Source organism: Phallusia mammillata, chromosome 2 (assembly GCF_965637545.1).
Source record: "Phallusia mammillata chromosome 2, kaPhaMamm4.hap1.1, whole genome shotgun sequence".
In the NCBI taxonomy this organism is placed as follows: domain Eukaryota; kingdom Metazoa; phylum Chordata; class Ascidiacea; order Phlebobranchia; family Ascidiidae; genus Phallusia; species Phallusia mammillata.
This window is the reverse complement of record NC_137253.1, coordinates 22,918,921-22,937,324: the sequence shown is the minus strand read 5'-3', so window position 1 is coordinate 22,937,324 and position 18,404 is coordinate 22,918,921. Positions and strand designations below refer to the sequence as shown.

The window sequence follows — 18,404 nt, the reverse complement described above, 5'->3', positions numbered from 1 at the left end:
GAGTTAATTTCGCTTGGTGAAAGCATGACCGACACAGTTGTACGCTTTTCCGCATTTTCTGTCCCCTTTTAAACGAAATGCCGTGAAAATTGGTATTCGCAAGTTTGTTTACATTTTGATACAAACTGTTTTGTATCAGCAAAAACTACACTTTACCTAATGGTGTTGAAATATTTATCTTCAAAGTGTTATCGTGTACGCTTGAAAAAAGGTGTTTCGGTGTAAAACGATGGCGGCAAAGGCTTTTCGAATTACAACTACCTAATGTCCGCAGCTCAATAACAAATGCCCGTTTTAATGTAGACACGCTTGGTTAATGACTATGGAGATGTTTGTCGCACACAGCGGCGTTAAACAATCAATCAAACCATCTTTGAACTTATCAAACATTAACGAATCAAACATATGACATAAACGAGTGTTGTAATTCGGATCGTCAGCATTTGCGTTATTTGGGTATTTATCTGAGGTAGGTATTTTTTAATTGACGGACTTTGGGGAGTCGAGATGCAATATACGCATTATGAAGCTCATACGATTATATGGATTTACAAAGTATATACGATATAAGCTAGTTTTGCATGCTTCACGCTGTTAGAGCTTCTAACACAGGAACTCATAACACGCCGGTTTTGGAATTTTTGATACGTGGCGCAACGGAGCATAGGCGTTTAGGGTGACAATATTTGCCGAGCCCGCAGTTTGCTATTTCAGGAATTATTGTCATCGTAAACGCCTATGCTCCGTTGCGCCACTTATCTGAAATTCGCATACGGCGCGTTGTGAGTTTCTGTGTTAGTAGCTCTACACTTTACGTTAGATAGACTCCTGTGATATGAGTGATCCAGCATCTTTAACTGTAATGTAACACAGCACGTCAGGGCAAAAAAATATGAGACAAAGAAACTTGCACGATTTATCTCTTTGGCATGTTACAAACTCATAAAGCCAAAAAATCTATGTGCAATATATACAGCATACCAAATCAACATATCAAACGTAAAACAGATTTTTTTAGCAATCAGTCATTAATAACAATATTATTACAATTTATAAAAAAGAACAGCTTGTGGTATTGTGCACAACATCAATTGTTACAATTGGAACTTACAAACAGTTTAGGCAGCAAATAAATGGTATTGTGCCCCATTACCATAACGTGATACTATGTATGTTGTGTCAAGAAGTATGTGACCAAAACAAAGGGGAGTATTTAAAAATGATGTTATAGTTAGTGAGGTAGTTGTAAATGTTGTGATCAGGGGGGTAAATTAGTGATGGTTTCCTGACAAAAATAGTTAGTGAGGTAATTTTAAAATGTTGTAAACTGTGGGGTAAATCAGTGATGGTTTCCTTTCGGTCTTGATTGCTTTTGCAATAAACAGCAAAGCTTAAACTACAAGAAAAGAGCTGTACATATAAAAAAATATAAAAACAGACAAGACCACATGTTTTGAACCACGCAAAAGGCTTTAAAGTAAGCTAAAAATTTAACATGTAAACACTTCATGATTTGAAATCTTTAGTACATTGGCGTTGCTTTGACAAATTCCTGAAAAAAAGGCTTAAATTACTTCAGATACACATATAGATGCAGTGGCATTTCATGAACATTCATTTTTACATTTAAACACAAACCATCAATCAATTTCATTTTCATTTCTTCTTCCAATCCAGTACTGTGGATTTTCATCCAACCATGCTGACAACTTTGTGGGACAATCAGTCATAACACCTTCTGCACCAAGTTCAAAAGCTGCTTTAAAATCTTCTTCTTCATTTAAAACCCAAAAGTAAGTCTGCAATTACAGTGATGGCTGCAGTATTAATCAATGATACCAAATGTGCTGCAGTTATGCAATATCTTTACCGGTATTCCACGAGCTTTCAAATGATTGATCAAAATCCGACTGCGTGCGAAATATGAACCAATTGAAACCAGTCGCTTTTGATTGGCGGTAAGAGCAAAGTTTATTCTAAAAGTTTAAGTTTGAGATCAGTGAACATTTATTGGAACAAAGAATGCAACTACCGATTTAGGCAGTTGGGATGTGGAATTTCCAAGAATGACTCTTTGAGTGGAATAAATGGTAACAATCCAGTGTAAAACCAAACATACAGCAATGCAACTCGCTTCATTGAAAAGGCAACCGGAACTTCTGGATTCTGGGAACAAAATTATTGAAGGTGTTTAGGGATAAAGATCCAAATGTTATTGTTTGTACATACAAATTTTTGTAGCTTATCTACAACAACATCACGAAAATTACACCAAACAGTGAGATTTTCCCTTTTGTACTTTTTGATCAGCTTGTCAGTCTAAAAATAAAAATTTAATTGTTATTTCTACACAACTTCTTGTGTGGTAAAAATAAACATATCAGTTTTGCACAAAACACCTCAGCTATAAGAACATTGTCATCATCCTTGACATCAACGTTAATTGGAGTTTCTGGAAATTGTTCAAAAACTTCCTCTAAACTGGGAATGTGTTGCTTTTCACCAAAGTTATGACAAGTTTGATTGTTGTAAAAAACTGCTTGCAAAGTATCTTTTAACTTTGGCAATTCCTAAAACAAACATTTGATGGGACACTTAATCATAATACTTACAAAAATGGAGAGAGAAACAAAGCATTCATAATGTACAAAACCTTAAAATTTAGGTCTGATATTTTCTCATCCATATCGCAACATCGTTTTAGGTTTTCATCATGAGAAACAACAACAACTTTATCCTTAGTTAGGTGTACGTCCAGTTCTATCATCTGACATCCAGATTCAACAGCACTGTAAATAGTTTTTAACTAAAAAAGTTAAGCCAAACATATGAGTTGTAAACATTGACATCTTCTGTCAGTATATTTACTTTTTGAAGGCTGACATTGTGTTTTCAAGTCGCTCTGCTGCACCTAAAGTGTGTAACATACAATAATTTGAACAACGTGTGCATACACTTGTTTAGATTAATCTTACCCCCGCGGTGACTAATATGGGAACAGTAAAAATTGCGCTTCTTTTTCCTGTGAAGAATAGTCGGAAAATTGAGAAGTACGATGGAAGTTAATGCGTAAGCACCGAAACTGCCAAGGATTGCGTAGCCAGCCGTCGCTCCGGCACTCAAGCTCATGTTTAAGCTGGTAAAATCTACAGTTCTACACGCTAAAGCAGAAGATTTGCGACTTGCAGAACGATTTGCTACCAATAATGCTGAGTCATGTATCAATTTGTTACAAACATGTTTGAAACAACTGAAGCATGACTGCTATTGTTATTTGTCAACATTACTGATAAATATGATGATACAGTTTGTTAAACTGATCTTTTCCAAAAAATTATACAAAAGTGTTTGCTATTCAATAATTTTTAACAACTTGCCGATGGTATGATGTTGCCGATAGTATGCGTATTTGAATACACTACACTTGTGATGATTTGGTTGACGTCATTTTGTCATGTGATTAACTTTATTTCTTGGGTCCTAGCAGATGTTCGGACTGCAGATGCGCAATTGCAAGTTAAAGAAATGGTTTACTTTTTTCTTACAATCTTAATGGTATAATAAACGATAACTTGTTTAATCAGGTTTATATTTTTCCAGGAAAGACTTTTAGTAAAATTACAAGATGAAATCTGTTGCTTTATTCAGTTTGTTTCTTTTTTGTGTTGGTGCCAATGCAAACTCACAAATTAAAGGAGAAAAAGTTGAAATCAATGTGAGGGAATTGGGAAGCCCTGGTTCAGTTTGGCCCCAACCACAACATTATTCATCAACAACTCAGGTGTGAAGCATGATACATTTTTATTACATTTCCTTGTTTGCTGTTAAATGTCCTATGTTAAAATTTTTCTCAAATTTTGTTGTTGTCAATATGCAATACTGATTGAAGTAAATGTTGTAGTTTATCATTTAATGTTTTTAAAAACATAGCACTATTAAATAAACTTTTACACATTTTGAATGTATGACAAGGTAAAAATTTTTTGGTAATTGTTATAGTAATGTTTACTGCAACATTTGCTAAATCATTGGGCTACCACAATGACGTGCATTTTAAATTTTTAAAAGAGAAACAGTGTTAATAGCTACACAAATACAGTAAATATTGGTGTGTTTTAGTTAATGTATAACATGTTTATTGCATATGCAGACATATGCTGTGGTTGCAGAGGCTTTTCAGTTTGTCTACTCTTCAACATCCCACAAATGTGACCTTCTCACAGAAGCTTTTAAACGATATGAAACATTAATTTACAACAATGTTGCCACCATTAAACTTAAATACTTGTAAGTTTCTGTACTATTTTTAGTTTGCAAAACATTGGTCAAAAATGACTTTTTCACTGAGCAGAGATTTTTTTGGCTAAAGATAATTGTTTGGCAAACATTTGGTTATGGCCGTTACTGTCATTATGTTACAATTTTTTCTCTTGCCAATTTGCAGTTCGTGGCATTTGAATTGTATTTTAATTTTACCATATTTTTTACAGTCCCAGAGATGTAGCATCAATCAAAACTTTGGAAGTTGATCTGATGTCACCATGTGAAGACTATCCTAGTGACCACATGAAAGAAAGTTGTAAGTAGTTTTCACTCGAATAATCATAAAATTGAGGTTCTTGACTTATGTTTTTCATTTGATTTTATCTCTTAGATGCTTTGGATGTGGCAGATAAAGCTAGTTTGACTTCTGACACTGTGTGGGGAATACTCAGAGGTATGTTGTTGTTGATCCTTATGTGCCAGTAAAGTCTTGAATTCTTTGTAATAGTTTGGGTTTTCAGGTCTTGAGACTTTTTCCCAATTGTTGTGGGCCTCAGATTCTAATCAGGTACAAAAATGCAAATTATATTTTTTGTAAGTGATGTTAAACATTGTTTTAATTGGATATGTAATGTTTATAGGTTGTGGTTAACAAAACCAACATAATTGACTACCCAAGATATGCCTTTCGTGGAGTTATGATTGACACTGCAAGGCATTATCTTCCATTGAATGCTATTTTGCAAACCTTGGTAGGTTGTAAAATATTACTAAACATGTAAATTATAGAAACATGATTTTCAAAGTTTTGGTAACAAAATTGGTGTTTCATGCAGCTGCATGTATAGCTAGCATTTTCTATTTTTTAGAAAAAAAGACTAAATTTAACAATTCTAAAAAATATACTATAAACCCTACCACAAGCTGTCTTAATTAAATGAGTGAAAAAAGTGTAATGTATGTGGTACAGTTCTGAGGTTTTTTGATGTATTTGGCAACACCTATGTAATGGATTAGTTTCGTATTTGTAAGTACAAATAAAAATGTTTAAAAAAACATTATTTGGTAAATGGCCGTGTGGTAAACACCAGTGTTTCTTTTTTATTTAGGATGCCATGTCTTATAACAAATTTAATGTGTTGCACTGGCACATTGTTGATGACCAGTCTTTTCCCTATGTTAGTGATGTCTATCCTGATCTCAGTATAAAGGTAAGGGCAAACATATTTGTCGATAATTTCTATAATGGGCCTTTGGATTGGAAAGTAATGCTAACGATTTATCCATCTTTAAATATATCAGTAAAATATAATGCACTCTGTCACAACATTGTAAATGACTAACAGGAAAATAAAATCATTAGAGGCTAGTTAAATTGTTGTCACCAAACAGGAAACTAAATGGGCGTCACCATGTATAGTTTACCAATTCTGTGTAAACAAACAAAAATTAATCAGCCAGTTGCCATTTTCAGCAGTGGTTGTTGTTGCACTGCGACTTAATATAAACAGGCTTGTTAAAGTCAGCACTCGATCAAATCAACATTGTATTACCAGGGAGCTTACGACGACCGTACACATATTTACACGCGCGAAGACATTGCAGCAGTGATCGAATTTGCGCGTTTGCGTGGTATCAGGGTAATCCCCGAGTTCGATTCTCCGGGCCATTCGACTTCATGGGGCAAGGGACAGCCAGGACTCCTTACTCCTTGCTACTCAAGTATGTACTAAACGTAACAAAGAGGCGTAGGTGGCTATTCAATGGTGTCGATGTTGTTAGACGGCAAACCAGATGGAACTTTTGGTCCAATTAACCCTACATTGAACTCAACCTACACCTTTGTAAAAAACCTATTTGGAGACGTGAAGCAAGTGTTTCACGACAACTACATTCATCTGGGTGGTGACGAAGTCCAGTTTAACTGCTGGTTCGTACTTTAACTTGTACTTATCAGTGTTGAAAGTGTTTGGGACATTTTTTTGCACACAGGCAATCAAACCCAAACATTACCAAATGGATGTCCGATAAGAACATCACTGGAGACTACAGCAAACTAGAACAAGTTTACATTCAAAACGTGATTGACATATCCGAAACCATTGGATACAGTTACATAGTTTGGCAGGAAGTGATCGACAATGGTGTAAAGGTACCGGCAGTTTTAATTTCACTGAAAGATCAACAATCTGTTTTATATTAATACTGCATTATTTATGTGCTCAATGTATTTAAAAACAAACTTTGGAATGACAGGTCGTATGTATTACTACTTCTTCAGTTTACCTTACTTTATCTGAAAATCGTATTTTAAAGGATTTATTTTGACCTACGACTATTTTTTGTTCGTTTTGTCGACATAGGTCCAAAGCGACACCGTTGTCGAAGTTTGGAAAAACAACCATCCAGATCAGGAGGTAGCGAAAGTAACTGCAATGGGTTTGAGAGCAATTGTGTCCGCTCCCTGGTATCTCAACATTATATCGTACGGACAAGATTGGCATAAATATTACCAATACGATCCGTCCAACTTTAACGGTAAACTACAAAACTTGAAATGTTTCATTTGTTCATGGTTAAAATATCTGTGAAATGAATTTAGGCACTGCTGAACAGAAGGCACTTGTGATGGGTGGAGAAGCTTGCATTTGGGGTGAATATGTAGATGCTACCAATCTTTCACCGCGCTTGTGGTTAGTATTTGCATTTATGTGGATTTTAAACGCCACTGAAAAAGTAGTGTTACAAAAATACATATCATCGTAATTAATTAAACTCGCTGTAATTAAAGACCCTTTGGATTAACGTTTCTATATTCGGCGTTATGAAAAAATATTTTGTTTAAAAGGCAGAGAAATGTAACTGAGACTGTTTTGAACTCAAAAACACTTTTTGAATTGGTTGACAAAAAGAATTGAACTTGTAGTTTAGTATAAGTCCTTCGTTAAAGTTATTAAAAGGACTTTTAAAAAGTTTCGTTTCCTATTTCAGTTTTCAACCATTTTGATTTTTGTATTTGGTTTTACATTACTGTGTCAATTGCCTGTATGTCGGTTCAACCACATTATACACATAGGCCGAGAGCAAGTGCTGTAGCCGAGCGCCTTTGGAGTGCTGAATCGGTCAATGATGTCGATGCTGCTTATCCAAGGCTGGATCAGCAACGATGTAGAATGATCCGGTAAAAATAAATAAACTTGCCTGTGCGACTTCGGAAATTTATCCTTAATACATACTATGTTACTATTTAGACGTGGAATACCGGCGCAGCCACTATACATCGGATTTTGTCCTCATGAATGGAAAAACTATTAGTCTAGTTCGACAGGACAAAGTCAAGAGCCTTCATTGCATCATATATACCAATACATTCTGTATGATTCTTTTGACATTCTAGCTAATGTAATTGCTCACTGTGTTTAAACTGCAGTCAGCGTATCTTATTGAAAATCATGCATTGCTTTTTGATTTCCTTCATTATTACTTTTTGATTTTGTCATTATTGATTGTTGAATATGCAAAGCAACTTTTCCAGTTACGCAATCAAGTCCTACACGTTCAATGTACAGTTCTGTTATTTCTTCTGACATGAACTTTAAAGTTTTTCTGCAGACTTTCAAATTTTGTCCATAAGTTGTATGTTCGTGATTTTCGCAGTTCAAAACAAGCTAGTTATTGCTTTTTCTTAAATTTATAAGCAATCCAGAAGGCTGAAAAGTTGCTTTCACAAATAAACAGAATAAAACATTACCGACTTTCCAAAGTCTAGCGTCAAATTAACCGCATATGCTGTTCTCTGTTGTTAGGTAGGCTAGGGCTAGACTACATTAATAGCCCACTTCGTAACGTGTTTCCTTACATTTTAAAGCTGCCGGAAATCAATGTTATGAAATGCTATAAAACGCATGCATATATGCAACTGGTGGGGTGATGCTTTGAATTGTATGCTGCAATCCAAAAACTATCGAAATTGTCATGCAGATGCTACGTAAATTACACAAAACCATAAACCATTAATATGACCGACTGACCGTAGTATACTCATCCGTATTCTTTGATAAGACAGTACTTAGGGGGAAACCCCAACAACGTAAAGTCACAGAACAAAAGTTAGGGAGAAAAACTTTGAGCAGGAACAAGTTTATCTTCATATTATTGGCGCAGCTACGGTTGGAGTGTTTGACCACGAGCACAACTAACTGCTGCAATAAAGTATCCTATCGCTTTTTTTATTTACAGTGGAATTTTATGCAAGCTATAAAATGACAGACCGTGTGCATCAAGTAAAGCCAGAGCAGAAAATCCAGAAGTTAAGCAGGAGATACAGAAGAAACTATGGATTAAAGAATATGAAACGCAAACCTACGGATACTAAAATATACCTAATGTATATGCGTTTTTTAATAACTTGGTCAAAGTATTTGTAAAGATGTGACATTAAACCTTTGTAAGTTTATGTATAAATTGTATGCTTGTATAAACTGTAAGCTGTTACACATGTAAAATTATTAAAATCTTAAACTACATAATGGGCATCATATTTGGAGCTTTACTCTAAATGTTGTTTCAGGTTAAATCAATAGTGTAAAATGCAGTTTCATGTGTTATTCTGTTTGGCTGTCATGGTGTTAGCTGTTAATGCTAACAGACAACCTGGTCAATTTTCTGATGATAGTTATTCTGCACTTGGGAATGAAATACCACTTCTGGGAGATACAAGCCCTGGAAGTGTATGGCCTAAACCACAAATGCAAACATCATCACCTATGGTCAGCTTCATTTGTACTGTTTTATTGTTTCTATGTATGTCATCATTTTTTAATCTCCAGGTGTATGAAGTTGCAGTACAAAAGTTTGTCTTCACATATGCTTCTACATCCCACAAGTGCGACTTGACAGAAGAGGCTTTTAAACGATATGAGATGCTGATATACAACACTGCATCACAGTTAAAGCTTCAATTTAGGTAGGAACAACCTATTTGTTTGTTTGATTGTTTTCTCTATTTGGAATTCCTGCCCTTAACAGACCTAGAGCAGTACCATCTCTGACAACTTTAACTGTAAATCTTATGTCTGCCTGTGAAGAATATCCCTCACTTCATATGAATGAAAGCTGTAAGTCTTGTTTTTAGATTTTTGAAATATGTTGCTCATAACATTGCACACTGCTTTTTAACAGACTCATTGGAGATTGGTGATAGTGCACTACTTACTGCTCCATCTGTTTGGGGTGTTCTACGAGGTATGCATGATAAACTTGCATTGTTTTTTTGTAATCATCATTAATGTTGCTTTGCAGGATTGGAAACATTTTCACAACTGATGTGGCAAACTGATACCAATCAGGTATTCTCCATCAGATTTTTTAATATTGAAAGATGCTAAATTCTCAAATCTCTGACAGGTCCTAATGAATAAAACAAGCATCTTGGACTTTCCAAGATATGCTCACCGTGGTATTTTGCTGGATTCATCTAGACACTACCTACCAATGGAAGCTATTTTGCACAATTTGGTATATTGTGTGTAATTTTTGTATTTAAATACCATTGGTAACTTTTTTATTTATATTATGCAGGAAGCAATGGCTTACAACAAGATTAATGTGTTTCATTGGCACATAGTTGATGATCAATCTTTTCCATTTGTTAGCAGAACATACCCAGATTTAAGTGGCAAGGTATGGCATTCTAAAGAATAAGATTGTAGTTTGAAAATGCATTAACATTTTATGTGTTGTGTCACCCAAGCTTCTAACAGTATGTTTTTAATTCTGACAGTTCAGGTTTGGTTTTGTGAACTAGTTCAACAATAAGATAACTAAATGGCAGAAAACAAAAACCCAAGTGTTATAAATAGAGTTTCCTTTGCAGGGTGCATACAATCCATCTACTCACATATACACCCCTGAAAATGTTGCTGAAATAATTGAGTTTGGTCGGTTGAGGGGAATCAGAGTAGTTCCTGAATTTGACACACCAGGACATTCCCAGTCATGGGGTAAAGGTCAATCTGGTCTCCTGACACCATGTTATTCCAGTAGGTTTATTGTGCAAACGTTTGGTATCATGTGACAGTAAATGCTGCATTTGGTAAAATATTAGCCAGGTTCACCGTTCATGCACATTGAAAAGAAATTAAGACACAATATAAACTACTTAAAACAAACATTATCCAAAGTAACGCAAATCCAACCTAATAAAACTTGTGCAAGCCATGGTTAAGTGTATTAATTCAAACACTGCAAAACAGATGGAAAACCAGATGGCACTTTTGGCCCAATTGACCCAACTGTAAATTCTACTTACACTTTTGTTGAGGGTTTGTTTACTGAAGTAAAAAGTGTATTTCATGACCAGTACATTCATCTTGGTGGTGATGAAGTCAGTTTTAATTGCTGGTAAGTCTTGTACACATATCTTCAAAAAGATGAGCTGTGTTCGGTTCACATCCATGTAACATTTTGCAGGAAGTCCAATCCAGATATTACAAAGTGGATGGCACTGCAGAACATCACAGGTGACTATGCAACATTGGAGTCTGTCTACATCCAGCAAATTCTGGATATATCGGCTAGTGTTGGATACAGCTATATTGTTTGGCAAGAAGTGATAGACAATGGAGTGAAGGTTTGCAATGTGTTCATTTTTTGTCACAGTTTTAAAATTCGTTGCTATGATGATTTTCATGTGACAGTTTGTTTCATGACTCTATTTACCAAAAAAAACTATTTGTCAAAAAAGGTCAAAAATGACACAGTGGTTGAGGTGTGGATCAACAACAAGCCAGATGAAGAGCTAGCCAAAGTGACAGCAAAAGGTTATAGAGCTTTACTTGCTGCTCCATGGTATCTGGATTATATTTCGACTGGGGAAGACTGGCAAAAATATTATTTATACGAGCCATCTAATTTTAATGGTGGGTTTTTATTTATTTTTTTAAATGTGTTCCAACCAAACTTGTGGACCAGTGTGATCATCAATATACAATTTAAAATATTTCTGTATAGCATTCCTGAAAACACAAATCCTAAACATCTTTTTTTATCTTAGGAACTGACGCACAAAAGCAGTTGCTAATGGGTGGTGAAGCATGTTTGTGGGGAGAGTATGTGGATGGTACCAATGTGACTCCAAGGCTGTGGTTTGTTTAAAGTTTATTATGGGTCCCCTTCCCTGAAGGGGACACATCTTGAATTTACTTAGTTTTTTTCTTCTTGTTTCTCCGTTGAAGTTTGTCCATGTACTTTTGGCATGAAATCTATGGTGGATTTGGATGAAATTTTAACAGATGGTAGATATAATTATGCAGATGTGCCATCTGCTTCGGTTGACTCTATAACCTCAGTATTTACTCGCTAGACCCCAAAGTGTAAAACGTTTTTGTATGTTGCTGCACACCACAAACCAAAGATTTCTGTAGTGTAATAGAATAATAAAGGCAACTGAACATATGGTACTCGTGTTTGTGCAGTACTTGGTGGACGTTTTTGCACTTGCCAGTCGGAGGGTTATTAACAGCCCCATGACAGTAGAATTGTTAACGAATGTTGCTAATAACCTAACACCTCTAGTGGTCAGAATTTTAAACATTGTTCGATTTGGATAAAATTTTACATGATTGTTGATTGGATCATTGTGGTTATTTATATACTTTTGGGTGTTGAACCCCATCAGTTACTCCACTAACCCCCTAAAATGGGTGAGTTTTTTAAACGGTGTCAGAAATGACAGCTTATAGAATTTGTCATTTATAGGTGACAATTGTTGTGTTTAACCCTGTAGCCCCAATATTTACTCCCCAATAGCCCCCTAGAAAGGGTGAATTTTTTAAACAATGTTGGAATTGGATGAAATTTGGACAGCTTATGGGGTGTGCTATTTAAAGTTGTCGATTGTTATGTTCAACCCTGTTGCCCCAACATTTACCCCACTAGCCAACCATGGTTATAAAAGACAGTGGATGATATGGGACCCAATATAAAATGAGTGTGGGAAATATATTAATGTTTTAAAAAAGGTTATTGTGTATATGCAAGGGCAATATGTGCTAAGCCACTCTTCTAGTTTTTTTTGAATGTTTGTATTTTTGTACACAATCCATATATTTAGGCCCAGAGCAAGTGCAGTAGCAGAACGCCTATGGAGTGCTGAAGATGTCAATGATGTCGAAGAGGCTACACCTAGACTTAATCAACATCGTTGCAGAATGATTCGGTAAGTTACAAAGAATTTGTAAGAAAATTCAGCAGTATATTTTATGCTCTACATTGTTGTTTAGGAGGGGCATACCTGCAGAGCCACTTCGTCCTGGTTATTGCACCCATGAATGGAAAAACATTTAACATGAAACTTAACATTTTTCATAATAATTGATTTATGTTGTTTCTTCACTGTCATTTATGTTGCAACCCTTATCCTAAAGGGAAAAATTGTTTTACTTGATGGAGCAATTTTGTATTAATCTTACATGCTTGATATGCACAATAGTCATGTGTAATAATCTTTATTGATTGTTTATCAACTTTATAACACATAGTTTGTAATTTTGCATCACCTGTTTTCTATATGATGCAATCAGTTGCTTTATTGAGCCTCAATGTCATAGCTAGCTGCAGGCTAATGCATATTTTTTTCAAATAAACAGAATAAAACATGACTGGCTTATCAAAATCCAGCATCTAAAAACCTACAAAACAAAAAATAACTGCATAGTCTGTGCTTCGTTGTTATGCAGGCTAGGTTACATGAATAGCCTATTTCCTGAGGTGTTCCTTACATTTTAAAACTGCCGGAAATCAATGTTGTCAAATGCTATAAAACACATGCATATATGCAACTGGTAGGGTGGTGCTTTGAATTGTATGCTGCAATCCAAAAAGATTCGAAATTGTCATGTCGATGCTACATACATTACACAGAACCATAAATCATTAGTGTCATGTGCTCGTGACAGAACCAAGTACTTCCCTAAACAACTTGGGAAACCCCAACATCTTAAAGTTAGAAAAGTTAGGGAGAAAACCATTGAGCAGGAACAAGTTTACCTTCATATTATTGGAGCGGCTATGGCTGGAGTGTTTGACCAGGAGCAAAGCTCAATGCTGCAACAAAGTATCCAATTGTTTTTTTGTTTTTTCATTATTTACAGTGGAATTTTATGCAAGGTATAAAATGACAGACCAATGCAAGTAAACCCTCAGCAGAAAATCTAGAGGTTTAACAACAGGAGAAGCTATCGATTAGAGAATGTGAAATGTGTCATGACATGAAATTTACCTTTGCCTAATTTAATTGCGCTTTTTATCAATTCGATAAAAGTATATGTAAAGATATGATATTAAACTGTTATAAGTTTTTTTTGGAAATTGTATGCTTGACCAAGCTGAGTATATATGCCCAGTCTCTACATTAGCTGTGACACATACAACATTATTAAATCTTGAACTATATTATGGATATCATGGTTTGTGGCTTTACAGTGAATGATGCTTTCAGGTTAAATCAATAGTGTAGTGTAAAATGCGGTTTCATGTGTTATTCTTTTTGGCTGTCATGGTATTAGCTGTTAATGCCAACAGACAACCTAGTGAAATTTCTGATGATGATTATTCTGCACTTGGGCGTCTTATACCACTGCTTGGCGATACAAGCCCTGGAAGTGTATGGCCTAAACCACAAATGCAAACATTATCACCTATGGTCAGTTTCATTTATACTGTATTTATTGTTTCTATGATTGTCATCATTTTACAATCTCCAGGTGTACGAAGTGGCAGTACAAAAGTTTGCCTTCACATATGCTTCTACATCCTACAAGTGCGACTTGACAGAAGAGGCTTTTAAACGATATGAGATGCTGATATACGACACTGCATCACAGTTAAAGCTTCGATTTAGGTGAGGACAAGTTACATGTTTGTTTGATTGTTTTCTCTATTTGGAATTCCTGCCCTTAACAGACCTAGAGCAGTACCATCTCTGACAACTTTAACTGTAAATCTTATGTCTGCCTGTGAAGAATATCCCTCACTTCATATGAATGAAAGCTGTAAGTCTTGTTTTTAGAAATATGTTGCTCTTAACATTGCACACTTCCTTTTGTTAGACTCATTGGAGATTGGTGATAGTGCACTACTTACTGCTCAATCTGTTTGGGGTGTTCTACGAGGTATGCATGATAAACTTGCATTGTGTTTTGTAATCATTATTTGTATTGCTTTACAGGATTGGAAACATTTTCGCAACTGTTGTGGCAAACTGATACCAATCAGGTATTGTACCTCAGTCATTTTTTAATTTCTGTGCAAAATAATTATTGATAAACTTTCAAATCTCTAGGTCCTCATGAATAAAACAAGCATCTTGGATTTTCCAAGATATGCTCACCGTGGTATTTTGCTGGATACTTCTAGGCACTATCTACCAATGAAAGCTATTTTACAGAATTTGGTATATTGTGTGTAATTTTATATTTAAATGCTGTCAGTGTCTTTATCGTTTATTATTGGAAGGAAGCAATGGCTTACAACAAGATTAATGTGTTTCATTGGCACATAGTTGATGATCAATCTTTTCCATTTGTGAGCAGAACATACCCTGATTTAAGTAACAAGGTATGGCATTTTGTGGAAGAAGATTGTGGTTCAAAACAACATCAAACATTTTGTGTTCACCCAAACTTCTATTTGTGTTTAAAATGTAACAATGTGTTTTAAATTCTCACTGTCCAGGTGAAGTTTTGTAACCCAGTTTAACAAAATGAATTGTCATAAATAACAGTTTCCTTTGCAGGGTGCATACAATCCATCTACTCACATATACACCCCTGAAAATGTTGCTGCAGTAATAGAGTTTGGTCGGTTGAGGGGAATCAGAGTAGTTCCTGAATTCGACACACCAGGACATTCCCGGTCATGGGGTAAAGGTCAAGCCGGTCTCCTGACACCATGTTATTCCAGTAGGTTTATTGTGCAAACGTTTGGTATCATGTGACAGTAAATGCTGCATTCAGTAAAATATAAGCCAGGTTCACAGTTCATGATGCACTTTGAAAAGAAAACTCAATATGAACTACTTCTATGAAACATTAACCAAAATAACACCAATCCAACCTATTATTATGGGCCCCCTTCCCTGAAGTCAAGGTCAAAGCATGAGATTAAATTGAAAGTATTTTTCCTGTTCTTATTTACTGTTTTTTGTAATTATATGACTATAATGATGCAAAAAGAATACAAACCTTTTCAAGTTGGGTTAAGGCTAAAGTTGGTTAAGTTTTTTCTTAAGAATCTAAAAATAACCAGAATGTTTGTTTACCATAAATCCACACAAACACGCGTGTGGGGACCCATGGGTTTTTGCTTGAAAAAACAATCATATGTGTAGATCAAATGATGTGTATAGTAAATTGGTAAATATCTAACAATGATTGTACCCTATTTCCACTGTTACCAAATCGCATATGCATATCTGTGGGGACGAATTAGATTTTGCTTGCAGAAACAATTATGTTATAAAGTGCCAGGAATAGGGACCCAATGAAATGTAGGTGCCAAATATATATCCATTATAAATATAGTAAATGGTATATGTGATACATCGTTAAATATGATGTAGTATATATAAACTCACAATATATAGGAAAACCACTATTCTAGTTAATTGATAAAAAATGTCAAATAAAACTTGTACAAGCCACAGTTGTGTTTTAATTCCAACACCACAAAACAGATGGAAAACCAGATGGCACTTTTGGTCCAATTGACCCAACTGTGAATTCTACTTACACTTTTATTGAGGGTTTGTTTACGGAAGTAAAAAGTGTATTTCATGATCAGTACATTCATCTTGGTGGTGATGAAGTCAGTTTTAATTGCTGGTAAGTTTTGACCAAATGTCTGCAAAGAGATGTTTTTGGCTTATGTGCATGTAATATTTTGCAGGAAGTCCAATCCAGACATTACAAAGTGGATGGCAGCGCAGAACATCACAGGTGACTATGCAACACTGGAGTCTGTCTACATCCAGCAAATTCTGGACATATCTGCCAGTGTTGGATACAGCTATATTGTTTGGCAAGAAGTGATAGACAACGGAGTAAAGGTATGTTGTAGTTGCATTTCTTATCATATTTTAAAAATATATTGCTATGATGATTATCATGTGACAGTTTGTTTTATAACTCTATTTGTCAAATACAATCTATTTGTTTAAAAAAGATCAAAAATAACACAGTGGTTGAAGTGTGGAAAGACAACAAGCCAGATGAAGAGCTAGCCAAAGTGACAGCAAAAGGTTATCGAGTCTTACTTGCTGCTCCATGGTATCTCAGTCGCATTTCCACTGGAGAAGACTGGCATAAATATTATTTATACGAGCCATCCAATTTTAATGGTGGGTTTTTTATGGGTCCCCTTTTCTGAAGGGGACACATATTGTTTTAGTATGTATTTTTTTCTCTAACGCTGGTTTGTTGTACTCGTTTGGTCAAGAAAGAGTGCCTTAAATTTATTCGACTTTACACAGATCTTAGTTTTTGATCCTCCTGAAGTTTGACCCCGAATGACCCAGCGGTTTACAGGCCCTCAAAATGTATTTTTTTTAAACGGCTGTGCTGACTAAAGTATATGAGCTAGGAGTTTCATGCTTTGTTGTTTGGTGCAATGTAAGTTATTCATAAAAATGTTCTACCTTTACAAAGGAATTGTCCATTTTCACCTCTTAAACCCCCAAGTGGACCAGTCTGATTATATAATCACTATTGTTATGTACTTTTAAATATTTCTGTGTAGCATTCTCGAAAAAACAAATCCTAAACTTCTGTTTTATTTTAGGAACTGATGCACAAAAGCAGTTACTAATTGGTGGTGAAGCATGTTTATGGGGAGAGTATGTGGATGGTACCAATGTGACTCCAAGGCTGTGGTTCGTCTAAAATTTATTGTGTTTTGAAATGTTTGTATTTTTGTACACAACTTATATATTTAGGCCCAGAGCAAGTGCAGTAGCAGAGCGTCTATGGAGTGCTGAAGATGTCAATGATGTTGAGGAAGCTACACCTAGACTTCATGAGCATCGTTGCAGAATGGTTCGGTAAGTTACAAAGGATGTGTAAGAAAATTCCTCAATATATTTTATGCTCTACATTGTTGTTTAGGAGGGGCATACCTGCAGAACCACTTCATACTGGGTATTGTACTCATGAATGGAATAACATTTAACATGAAACCTAACATTTTTCATATCAACTGATTTTCGTTGCTTTTCACTGTCATTTACCTTGCAATAACCCTTTATCCTAAAGGGAAAATTGTTTTACTTGATGGAGCACTTTGTAATATTCTTACATACTTAATATGCACAACGGTCATGTGTAATTGTCCTTACTGATTTTTTATCAATTTTAAGACACACAGTTTGTAATTTTGCATCATCTGTTTGCTATATGATGTAATCAGTTGTGTTATTGAGCCTCAATGCTATAACTCAGTGGTTCCAAATCTTTTTTGACGCGACCCAAATAATTCCTAAAATTTTTGTTTTGTGGTTTCCTGCGACCCATAGACATGCGTTACTGTTTTCGTTGTGATTGTGAGCAAACAACACTTCTTTTGTTGAAAACAATGGGGCATTACTCAATAGAGGAGAATCCTATACATTCAACATCAAATTACACTATATTTACCAAATGAAATACAAATACTTCACAGTTTGGGAAGCGCTATTAGGCCTATGGGAAGTGTGAAAGTGGAACAAGTTTAAGGGAAGGCTTGTTACATAGATTAAACAAAGTTTTTCTGTGACAAAGCACAAATAATTGCCAGTGAACACAATATATTCAAAGACCAGCATGTTTAAGCTAATGTGCCCCTTCACAAAACGAAAAAAATCTGCTTGTCGGATCAAGTTAGCGGAGTTTCACCGTTTTGACAAGTTTATATATTTACAATCAGTAATGTTGAGATCGCCCCGACATTTAAAAACTGTCACCAACATCCCTTCGGTGGATCGCCCCCGCTGAAGAACCCTGATATAAATCCTTGGGGAAAAATAAAGCTACGAAACGTAATCAAATAGTAAATCCTATTATTGTCACAGAAACAAGCAACCCAACTTTGGGTCGCGACCCATAGGTTTG

The 18,404-nt window shown here is 35.4% G+C and overlaps 4 protein-coding genes across 5 annotated transcripts; 3 read left to right on the top strand and 1 right to left on the bottom strand.

Annotated features, from left to right (window-relative positions):
• Positions 1-834: 834 nt before the first annotated feature.
• Positions 835-3,233, bottom strand: LOC145214074 (lysophospholipase D GDPD1-like). Of its 2 annotated transcripts, none has more exons than XM_080082520.1 (9): positions 2,976-3,233; positions 2,869-2,911; positions 2,654-2,789; positions 2,400-2,570; positions 2,230-2,319; positions 2,033-2,166; positions 1,871-1,976; positions 1,625-1,799; positions 835-1,552 (listed from the first exon to the last, which is right to left on the bottom strand). In XM_080082520.1, exons 1-8 carry the CDS (start codon positions 3,127-3,129, stop codon positions 1,641-1,643), a joined length of 993 nt encoding a protein of 330 aa, XP_079938646.1. In that variant the 5' UTR covers positions 3,130-3,233; the 3' UTR covers positions 835-1,552; positions 1,625-1,640. The 2 variants fall into 2 exon arrangements, with proteins under 2 accessions (XP_079938646.1, XP_079938648.1); XM_080082522.1 differs by having other exon boundaries at positions 1,639-1,799.
• Positions 3,234-3,572: 339 nt separating this feature from the next.
• LOC145214073 (beta-hexosaminidase subunit alpha-like) lies at positions 3,573-8,013 on the top strand. Its single transcript, XM_080082519.1, has 14 exons — positions 3,573-3,781; positions 4,151-4,287; positions 4,491-4,579; positions 4,655-4,717; positions 4,785-4,831; positions 4,905-5,015; positions 5,373-5,474; positions 5,820-5,985; positions 6,046-6,193; positions 6,256-6,415; positions 6,627-6,801; positions 6,866-6,956; positions 7,340-7,444; positions 7,515-8,013. The coding sequence occupies exons 1-14, from the start codon at positions 3,626-3,628 to the stop codon at positions 7,576-7,578; spliced, it is 1,614 nt and encodes a 537-aa protein (XP_079938645.1). The 5' UTR covers positions 3,573-3,625; the 3' UTR covers positions 7,579-8,013.
• An 815-nt stretch (positions 8,014-8,828) lies between these two features.
• On the top strand, positions 8,829-12,923 carry LOC145213354 (beta-hexosaminidase subunit alpha-like). The gene is made up of 14 exons (XM_080081594.1): positions 8,829-9,032; positions 9,093-9,229; positions 9,292-9,380; positions 9,445-9,507; positions 9,565-9,611; positions 9,670-9,780; positions 9,844-9,945; positions 10,139-10,304; positions 10,518-10,665; positions 10,735-10,894; positions 11,009-11,183; positions 11,318-11,408; positions 12,377-12,481; positions 12,546-12,923. The coding sequence occupies exons 1-14, from the start codon at positions 8,853-8,855 to the stop codon at positions 12,607-12,609; spliced, it is 1,638 nt and encodes a 545-aa protein (XP_079937720.1). The 5' UTR covers positions 8,829-8,852; the 3' UTR covers positions 12,610-12,923.
• Positions 12,924-13,049: 126 nt separating this feature from the next.
• Positions 13,050-17,978, top strand: LOC145213355 (beta-hexosaminidase subunit beta-like). Its single transcript, XM_080081596.1, has 14 exons — positions 13,050-13,966; positions 14,028-14,164; positions 14,227-14,315; positions 14,373-14,435; positions 14,492-14,538; positions 14,606-14,716; positions 14,779-14,880; positions 15,059-15,224; positions 15,998-16,145; positions 16,210-16,369; positions 16,486-16,660; positions 17,101-17,191; positions 17,255-17,359; positions 17,424-17,978. Exons 1-14 carry the CDS (start codon positions 13,787-13,789, stop codon positions 17,485-17,487), a joined length of 1,638 nt encoding a protein of 545 aa, XP_079937722.1. The 5' UTR covers positions 13,050-13,786; the 3' UTR covers positions 17,488-17,978.
• Positions 17,979-18,404: the final 426 nt, after the last annotated feature.